Source organism: Doryrhamphus excisus, chromosome 13, assembly GCF_030265055.1.
Source record: "Doryrhamphus excisus isolate RoL2022-K1 chromosome 13, RoL_Dexc_1.0, whole genome shotgun sequence".
NCBI classification, from domain to species: Eukaryota; Metazoa; Chordata; class Actinopteri; order Syngnathiformes; family Syngnathidae; genus Doryrhamphus; species Doryrhamphus excisus.
Genome location: NC_080478.1, coordinates 6,239,832 through 6,249,934, shown reverse-complemented (window position 1 = coordinate 6,249,934; position 10,103 = coordinate 6,239,832). Strand labels below are relative to the sequence as shown.

General features: G+C 42.4%; 2 protein-coding genes across 7 annotated transcripts in view; one reads left to right on the top strand and one right to left on the bottom strand.

Moving 5' to 3' along the window:
- Nucleotides 1–686: 686 nt before the first annotated feature.
- Nucleotides 687–3,322, bottom strand: marcksb (myristoylated alanine-rich protein kinase C substrate b). The gene is made up of 2 exons (XM_058090255.1): nucleotides 2,947–3,322; nucleotides 687–2,196 (listed from the first exon to the last, which is right to left on the bottom strand). Exons 1-2 carry the CDS (start codon nucleotides 3,034–3,036, stop codon nucleotides 1,600–1,602), a joined length of 687 nt encoding a protein of 228 aa, XP_057946238.1. The 5' UTR covers nucleotides 3,037–3,322; the 3' UTR covers nucleotides 687–1,599.
- The window catches only part of LOC131140111 (tyrosine-protein kinase fyna), a 42,924-nt gene continuing 35,729 nt past the window's right edge, over nucleotides 2,909–10,103 (top strand). Inside the window, exons 1-2 of one of the 6 annotated variants that reach the window (XM_058090251.1) lie at nucleotides 2,909–3,428; nucleotides 4,865–5,098. The gene's annotated coding sequence lies outside the window, so the exon portion shown is untranslated. Of the gene's footprint in view, nucleotides 4,199–4,864; nucleotides 5,099–6,393; nucleotides 6,631–10,103 lie in introns of those variants that run through there. The other 5 variants (XM_058090248.1, XM_058090247.1, XM_058090250.1 and 2 more) reach the window with 5 other exon arrangements.

The window sequence follows — 10,103 nt, the reverse complement described above, 5'->3', positions numbered from 1 at the left end:
AAACTCCACACAGAGATGCCCTGGGATTGAACCCTGGTCTCCTAGCTGTGAGGTCTGCGCGCTAACCCCTAGACCACCGTGCCGCCCGGAAATATAGCAAATATGACAAATATGAAAAAATGTAGTCATATGACAAAATGAAGTTTTGTCTTTTGTTTACATAACACAGGGTGAGAGTTTTAATAGAAGGAATAAAATCACAATATTTACAAGATTACTTCATGTTTCAAAACAGCAAAAATGAGAAATAAGAGGAAAGAGTAAACTAATACTATACTAATAGGCTTTTTGCCCCTATATCAGAAAGCGCCCCTTGCCACCCCTGGTCTAGCCATCTCGCCACCGTCTCTACGACCACACTTCATTCTTTTGTGGTGCCACCTTCTCTCCCTCTAAAGTAGCCAGTTGTGGTACGCGGCTCCATAGGTCGCCGAGTCGTCCTAGCTGTCGAAGGTCTTCCTTTCCAAACCGCATCTACATAATCTACACTACTTTCCTGTTGTAAGTGATGCACTGGACCATTGTCCTGATTGCTGTGGTACAAGTGTGGACTTGGAACAAATACAGGACATTTACAGCAACCTTTAGAGGACAATAGAAAAGGGCAAAATACATAGTGTATGTTCTTTCATCCATTTCTTTGATCCATCTTCTATGAGGGCTAGGAAATAAAGGAGGTCAAAGAGTGCCAATTCACACTTTCCTTTTATTCTTCAGTGCTCACAAACTTGAAAACACCTTAATACCATGTTGTAGCCAATGTTACATTCATATCCAAGTGACGTCGTCTGTTATGTACAGAAAGAAAAACCAAGTCTAAATCTAAAAAAAAAAAAAATGTACTCGCTAGTCTAGAGATTAAGTGTTGTAGTCATCACAGCTTTTGTTTAAAACATCTTCCCAATTTTATTCAGTCTTACAAATGGTGGAGGAAAAAAAAAGTCATTTACAATGGGTTTTTGTTTTCTGTTAAAAATGTCATTTAGGTACATTTCAGTCATAAAACCAGTAATATCAAAGTCTATACAACGTGCATTACTACAGAAACTTTTGAAATGTCAGACTCTAAATAGAGGGGGACGGGGGAGTGACTAGCACCTATAATAAATGGGAACTGTAACTACTGTAAATCTAATTCCTTCAGGAATGCTTGTGTCCACAGGAGCGTCCAGTTGTAAACAACTGCACTGCAAAGACGATTTTGGCCGAGGGCTTTCCCTTTATTAAAAAAAAAAAATCACCGCCGTGTGTGGAATGTTGCAGACACAGCTTTAGTTGCTACATCCAATTAGCCCAGCACCAAATACTTCAATTAAATATGTCAGCATCAACACAGTCATGATTTCATGTAGAAAAACAAGAAAAAAAACATTCACACTCGCACTTTCACGCTCATCCAACAAACGCAAGCAGGAGCGAGTAGAGTAGAGGGCAGGACGCACCCCCACTTACTCCCGTCACACTGCCCACTTTGCAGTGGATGAGATGCAAAAAAAAGAAACAAAAGAAAAAAATCCCTGGTTTCAGACAAGTCCTCGCATTCCTTCAGATGGGCTCCAATGACCTCCTTCATGACGTGGTCTCCTCCTTTCAGCAGGTTTACTCTGTGGCGGCGGCAGGTGCCTCCGGACTGGCGGCAGCGGCAGCCTCTGGCTCAGCTGGTGAGGACGCCTCAGCTGGCTTCTCCTCACCTCCAGCTGGAGCTGCCTCCTCCACCGGCTTCACCTCCTCTTCAGCTTTTGGCTCCTTAGACGCAGGAGCCTCCTCTCCGGCGGGGGCGGCCTCTGCGGGTTTGGCCTCCTCGCTGCTAGCGGCCACCTCTTCGGTTGCAGCACCTTCTGCCTTCTCCTCTGCAGCGGCGGCGGTGGCGGCATCAGGAGCAGCAGCTCCCTCCTCTCCAGCCTCCTCCGATTCCTTCTTAGTCTTCTTGAAGGAGAAGCCACTCAGCTTGAAGGATGGCTTCTTGAAGGAGAATCGCTTCTTCTTCTGCTTGGGGTCCTCACCTGCAGCACCTTCCTCCGGTTTAGCTTCTCCGTTTGCGGCGGCAGCAGCAGCAGGCTCCTTCTCAGCCTCCTCCACCTTGTCGCCATCCTCCTTAGGTGCTTCCTCGGTGGGGGTGCTTCCATTAGCTTCAACCTTGTTGGCCTCCTCCGCGGCAGGGGAGGCGTCACCGTTGGTCTTGGCGTGGCCATTCTCCTAAAAATATGAGGGTGACATTTAATTGATGCTTTCGACCAATGAGGAAAAAACCTGCAGAACATCTGTTACTAGGAGAGTGACGACAGATCAGTCTAGACGTTTTGGCTTGCAGTACCACGTCAGTCCGCTGGATGGCGTTTACAATGAAATAACGTTGGAATTCCATCTTTGCTCCCTGTCCTTTTTTGTTATATTTAACCATCTTGCGTAAATCAGTACAATTAAGTCTCTCGTTTTGGGGGTTTGCGTGGATATAAAATCCGGATTTTTTTCTTAGGGAGGGGGGTGCAGTGTGTGGCGAGAACAAAACGTGGCTTTCTTGAATCAGGCAACAAAGGCGTGGCGTCTCTAAAATGGCCATGCTACAGCGACAAAGCCCACGTAAAAAAAAAAAAAAAACACGGACAGCGTTTTAACTACAAAGGAAAGGAGGAAATGTCTGTGGACCAAAGAAAATCCATTATCATGAAAGTCTTTGCATCTGTGATAAATTTAAAAAAATGTCATTAAGCTACAATATATGCTTGATTTTTATTCAACAAACGCCCCACTATGAATTAATGTTGAGCATTATGAACTCAAAGTTGCGTTCAAGTGGTTTAAATCCAAAGTGGGGGCCCACTTTCTCCTGGATGCCGGCAAGCGTGGGGCTTTCACGCGCACACACACACACACAACATGCAGCACGCCATTGACGCAACACATTGGCCAGCAATTAACGCCTAAATAATTCAAATTTAACCTTACCTGTCCATTAGTCTTGGCCGCAACCGCTGCGCCTTCGCCGGGCTTCTCCACTGCAGCTTCCTCTTTTCCTTTGGAGATTTGTGCACCCATGCTTCTTTTGGTGGTCCAACAAAGGAACCCAAGCGACGAAATGAATGAACAAAGACCGCAACGCTTCCTCCGGCGAAAAGCAATCAAACTCCACCACTTCCTTCAACAAGCGACGCAAATACTGCACCCGAGCGGACGTGCGCAAGCCTTTTGGCCGGGAAAACGTGCTTAAAATGTGGAGAATAAACGCGAAATCTCGTCCCCCCCCTTTCTTTTTTTTTTTTTAGGTCGAGCGGAGTTTGGGAAGCGGAGAAATTGGCCCCGTCGCAAATGAGATGCGGGAGTACAACGCCCAAGTCGGCAGATGAATGGGCGCTCGGTTGGTGACGTCACGATCGGCCAATCACAAGTCGGCAATCCAAACGGGCGCGAGGGGGGGCCATCTTGGAGCGGTAGGAGGACAATAGGAGGCACAACAACATGGCCAACAACTTGTTTTCATGTCGACTTCCCCTCAATTTCCTTGTAATCTGGACGCTCGTTCGTTGACTTTACCGAGTCTTCAAAGGAAGCAATGAAACGATTAAGTGGGAAGACAAGGCGAATATTTGAGAACTATTTATGCATAACACAAGTCAGGCTAGGGGCTCATACTACTAGCATTTATCATTCAAATTCAGGCTAACTTTATGAGTCAGAAACAAGCAATCGCGTCAAATACACAACTTAACTTTTACATTAGTTCATCTGGTCTACATTCATATTCAATATACATTCAATTAACTACTCACAGTTTGTCCACTTATAACAGCTACTTCCTAGTTCATGTATCAGGAAGTAAACCGCTAAAACACAAATACTGAACTCCCACTTCTGGGAACAATTTGGACTTGCCGGAAGCCATTGCATGGGAAGAAAAGGTGATTACTTCAGAAATATTTTGCCTCTGTAGGTACACAACACAAGATAGGCCTGCTCCTGCATTTAGCGATCAGTTTGGTTAACTTAATTAGTTGAAAACATATCCAATCGACAGTTGCAAATCTATTGCATTTGGTTGTTTGTTTGGTCTATATTCAGCTTTAATGTATATGCAATTGAACAATTAAGCCAAATTTCACCATAATTTGACCATTTATGACACCTGCTTCCTGGTTGCTGTACCTGGATGGAGTTTGCTAGCTAAAAATGAAGATATACACACTTTTGCTGAGGCCAACAGGTAGGCCATGCAGTTATGGAATACACTTGTGGCTTAAAATTTGAGTTCTGGTGTATTTTTATTTGGGGAGTAGGTATCTTTTATCTGGAAATTCAACAAGGAAAGTAGCATTGACTAAAGAAGTTGAGTTTGCCATTTTCATTGTATTCTACACCTTGAAAAATGTATTTGAAATGATGATCTGGTAATTTCTAACATGTAGAATGTTCCAATCAACTACACATTTCAAAAACATGTGCGACTATCTGTCAAAAATACTAAAAATGTGAAATATGTTTACCTTAACACAACATACTTAAGTATTCCCACTGCAATGTGTAATTTCTGTCTAAAGTACGTGTGTAAAAATCGAATTAAAAATCAGCCTCTACAAATAATAATTGTCACAGTTAACAATGTAAAGGGTCTTTCACTTGTATAGCACTTTTCCACCTCCAAGGCACTCAAAGCACTTTGACACTGTTGTTATGATGATATTTTGTCTTATGCAACAAAGGGATAAATTATTAACAATTAATAATTAACAAGCAGCAGCACTGCAAATTTCTTTGATCCTGATGTTAAATATGTTTTATGTATAACATACGTTGAGCTCAGACTTGTGCTGTAACTCAATGCCACAGCTTCCCTCTTCTTGCATAATAGCGTCTTGTCTGCTTGTTGCAGCTGGAGCTTCCCAGTGACCCACATCTAACGGCCCGCTGCTCACGGCCTGACCCAGCAAGCATCGCACTGCTCGGCCTCTACCATGCAGCTACGCACAGCCTCCTCCTGCTGCCATCACTATGTGACCCACATCTCCATGGTAACAAGTTCAAAATGGCCGCAAGGATGAGGGACCGGCCCCCATCGAGGGCTTTGGCCTTCACCGCTCACAGAGGAGAGAGGCCACTGGTGAGAGTGAGTTCACACGGACAAACAGCTAATGGAGGATTTGGGTGACTTCTCTCAGTCACCCTCCCTCTGTCGTGCAAGCTAACTAGGGCACGCTCATTGTTGTGATATTCTGATGACATGCAAAGCTGCAATTTTCACGCGGAGCTGTCATGAATATGTAAACCAGGGGACAAAGCCCGTTCAGATTTGGGTGTTTGCAGACAGCCGCATGCAAGACCTTGCCTTTATTCTGAAAAATTTCAGCTGCCCAGACTGCTGAATCCCATCTACATGAATTGTGCGCGCATGCAAGTGAGAGGAAGGCAGATTTAGACACACAACCACCTTAAAAGCCCACAAGTTGTGCACAAGACCATGCTTTTTAAGACAGAAATAGCACACTTATCACATAGTTCTCTATTATTCTTGGAAAATGTCATATACATTTCATTTGGGAGGTTTAAACCAGTTTTTGGTGACACATTGATGATTCAACATCCTGAGAGCGTATTTAAAGGGCCAAAACAGTTTGAGAATTAGCCATCATCTCAGTCGACAGCCACTTAATCAGCAGTCTAATCAGAAAAAACATCAGTCTACTGATTAGGAGTTTTGTCTGTCTCTAACTAAAAGCACATATGTGCAATACTATCCGGGTATAAATGTCTTTTTATGAATAGTTGCAATGTTTAGTGACAAGATGTAAATTAAGTTAATTTAAATTAAGTTTCCCAATACATCAAAAAGTCAGGTTGCTCACTCTGCAGTCCAACTAGGAAAACATGTTTTTGGAACCATAAACATGCATTTTGAATTTCCGATGTTCTCTTTGAATGAAGCCCGCTGGCTCACTTCTTTTACAGCCCAAACCTGATGCACACTGTCAACGCTGGCTAACCTTTAAAAAAAACTGGAGCAGACAATCTGCCAACCTTGCCCTGTTTTTCCCAGTTACTCCAAACACTAGGAGATCGAGTGGGAATGGTCTAGGGGCCATTGTAACGTGTGATTGGCTGAAATTATTGTCAATCAAAGCTTGCTACTCTGCGTACGTAGTTGACGCAGGACAACCGGAAATAAACCTTGGTTTAAAAAAAGCACTTCTCATGACTTGATATATTGTCCGCGGTTATACCACAGTATGGTTATTAATTTGTTGTCGAATTGGCTGTGTAATTTTCGAGAGATTTTTAAGATGCTGCTTATAATTAGAAAAATAACTAAATGCTACTTTTCTCCGGGCAACCCAAGCTGTCATCGTTGACAATAATAGCCAGCGCTTTACTTTGAAAAGACAAACCGGATAAGGCATTTGTTATTTCCGCAAACTTGACACCCTCCCTCTCCTTCGTCACCATCTGTACGCACGGCGGCGACAGGAGCTCCTGCGTCGGCAGGGACGGGCACCGCTATTCTCTATCTCTCTCTCGCTCTCTTCTAGGAAGACAAATAAAAACACTCACAGAGAATAGGAACGTAGCGGCGAGGGCCTCCTTAATAGTATTCCCTACTGGAAACTCCGATGGATTAGTTTAGGATTTTTCTCCCCCCCTCCGGTAAGCACGTTTCTTTATTTTCTACTCACGAGTTGCATTTCAATTGGTGCACCCGCCTTGTCCCCTTGTTTTGCACCCTAGTCTGCTAAATGAATTGATCACGAATGAGAAAAGAGACTCAGTGCAATGGTGAGTCGTAGCACTCGCCTTGCACATGTAAAAAGTGCCCTGAGAAGGGCCTTAAAGCTGAGAGCTCTTCGCATGATTGTGGGTGATGGTGTTTTGCAGTGTGGATGGTGAGGCTCTTGTGTTGCAACAGCAGCAGCAGCAGCAGCAGCAGCAGCAGCAGCAGCAGCAGCAGCAGCAGCTGGGATGGATGCACTGCAGAGCTTTGCTGACCACACAAACAGCACACAAGGCCCCGCAGACAAGCCTCCTGTTGCCATTTTAGCTGTAAATAATTGTCTTAAATGGCCAATTAAAGCTGTCCTAATCGGGTTTGTCTATTGTGCAGCAATCCATCTTAAATGGAGTTAACACATGCATGAAATGTGCGTGAAGTCAGAGACATAGTTGAACCTCAACTCGGCAGTGAAGCTCATGCTGTTGGTTTATGGTTGACTATATCTAAGAGTATTCAACTGGCGGCCCGCAGGCCAAAGTTAGCGCATCCAAAGTTGGAAAGGAGTAGCATTTATGACATGAATGTGACTCGCATTCCAGAGTCTGTTTCCCAGAGAGATGATAATAGCATGGTTTGATGTGCGTGATTGACAGGTGCAGTGTGTCTTTCACCATCCATTGTTTTAGTGGCAGTTAGTGCCGAAAAGCCCATCTTATGTTTCGGGTTCAGTAAACGTTTTTTTTAAATGATCATAATCATTGTCATCAGATTTCTAATTGGTCCTGTTGGCAGGGGACGTTCTTATTAAAAAATAAGTAGAATGACAGAAAATATTCTATTCAAAAGTGAATTAATAATGCGATTGCGCCTTTCACAAGTACGCCTCGCCAGCCAGGGCAGCAGAGCCAACTCACCCTGGCCAGCGAGGCTTGCTGGGAGATAGGTAGAGCGAGCCAACCGGTAGATTCATTAAGTAAATAATTACATTGCATTCGAACATGAATCAAATTAGCATTTTTTAAATGTTTTGTTTATCCTCACATACCTCTTTTTTGACAGCTGTCTGAAATACTCAATAAATACATATACATACATATACTGATTCCTCCTGCTACGTTTTCTTATTCCCTGGCAGACCAGGTGCGTATGAGGTGTGTTTAGAAGTAGAGTTACGATGCCATCTAGTTTATGGGGTTGAGTGACCTGCTCCATTCCCTTACATTGTGTTCGTGAGTGATGTTCAACCAAATAATTGTGCTTCTGTGATATCCAATCCAATCCACTTTATTTATATAGCACATTTTATAAACAGAGTTTCCAAAGTGCTGCACAGACTAGTAAAATAAAAAGTAAAAATAAAATACAATAAAGGTACAAATTGAATTGAATCCAAAACTAAAAGACCATTTAAGAAATAAAATAGTAAAATAGATATTAAAATATTAAAAAAGCAATAAAAGTATAAAAAATAAAACCAATTAAAATAAAAAGAAAGAACTAAAAGACACAGAACCATACAACTCACTCCGAGTTAAAAGCCAGAGAATAAAAGTGGGTTTTAAGACGAGACTTAAAGCTTTCAATGTTGGGGGCCTTTTTTACTTGGGAGGGGAGAGAGTTCCATAGTTCTAGTAGTAGTATAGTAATATGGACATTAAATGAAGCTTTGATTGGATAATTGCATGTTGAATCCATTGCCAGTCATTTTTGGTTAGTATCCCTTCATCTTAAAGCAGAATTAGCACTAAATACTACACTATACATGAAAACAGTAGCTACCCAATGCTGGTGTAGCCTTGGCTTGTGCTTTCCGCAAGCACAAGTCATTCTTACTTCTGCCACAAATCATTTGACCTACATTGCCCGAAACCCACCACACACACACCGTCATTATTTCCAATGGATTCTTACAATAAGCACTGCCCTCCACTGGCACAAGATGTGGAAATAAACATTTGAATCCCCAGGCATGAAGCAGCAGGACTTTGTTGTCATTTGTGAGGAAAAAAAGAAGGGAAACTTTACACTTTCATTCCATGTGAGAGTATCATCCATTAGGAGAGGCAGTGTACTTTACAATGTGATTTAACAAACTACTTTTGTCCGACTCAACAGCGTCTTTTAAATTTATGTTTTACTCTTTCATTCAGCTCCTCCTGCAGAATGCTTTGCAAGAACAACACTGCCCGGCATTGTCCAGCTAATCTTGTAGCGGGGTGAAACGGGGCCATTGTCTTCTTGTTGATATACTGAATGAAGTCGCTTGTCTGACACAAGCAAATATTGTAACTATTCAGCCGACGGCGGCCCATGACAGGGGTGACTGTGGCGTCCCGCGAATACTCCCAGCCTGAAAAGCCACTCTGGCGTTTTGACTTGGCATTGTGGAGTTGAATAAGGTCACGTGTGACGTCAGTTGGAGGGGTGTGGGTGGTATGACCACAGTCATGTGAGAGCTGAGGGTCCCCACGCTGCATGATGATGATCGCAGAATGACTTGGGATGATGAATGTGTTTACTGAGATGATAGAAAGACAATTACTTGGTCGGTTGTTTGTTTGGTAACACTCAGAGGAATCTTGCAGAAGGGAAAACAACACAAGATTGAGGAGAATATTGATGCATATGCCTCTACTATGGATGTGCAATTCGGAATTCAACCATCATTTTCAGTAAAAAAAAAAGTGCCTCAAACATCACATAGAACTTCCAAGTTGTGGTCATATTGCATGAGTGCTAACTAACTAAAATAAGATAAGATATGTCGTTATTAGTCCCACAAAGGGGGACATTTCAGCCGCGAAAGTAAAAGAGCACCCAAGAGTATAGTAAAAAGCACGCAAAAGTGACAAAAATAGTGTATTACAAATAAGTTATATAATAGGGATGTCCGATAATTATTGGTAATTAGCAGCATATGAATGCAATATCGGTTGATATCCAGGGCTCTACATTAAAAACTAAAATGACTTGCCCATGGGGAATCTTTAAGGTGAGAACTACTTGCCCGTACTTGCCCCATTTAAAATGAAAAGACTGCCAAAATGATATCATCTAATTTTTGTGGCATCACATGAGAATCTCAAAGATTAAATGATTATCATTTCTTGTGGCTGTTTTCCTACATAGATCATCATAGATAATTCATCAGATAATAGTACTGATGCATTTAATTTGGAGGAATGTCTGAAAAATAGTGGAGATGTATGTTAACATGGCATGCTATACTACCTTACACATGGTAGTCGTAGTAAGCAGTGATATTTATAAGTTGTGCACCACAATGAAACATTATTGAATAGACACATTTGTGTACTAGTAAAGTGTTTTTAATCCAGAAAAAAATGCTCAATGGTCAAACAATAATTTGTGAAGCAAAGGTGAGAAAAATCCACAGAGAAATGGAAGC

Coding starts and splice junctions, on each gene's coding strand:
- marcksb (XM_058090255.1), bottom strand. CDS start 3,036: ATGGGTGCACAAATCTCCAAAGGAAAAGAGGAAGCTGCAGTGGAGAAG. Junction 2,197..2,946: donor CGGCCAAGACTAATGGACAG/GTAAGGTTAAAT, acceptor TCATATTTTTAG/GAGAATGGCCACGCCAAGAC.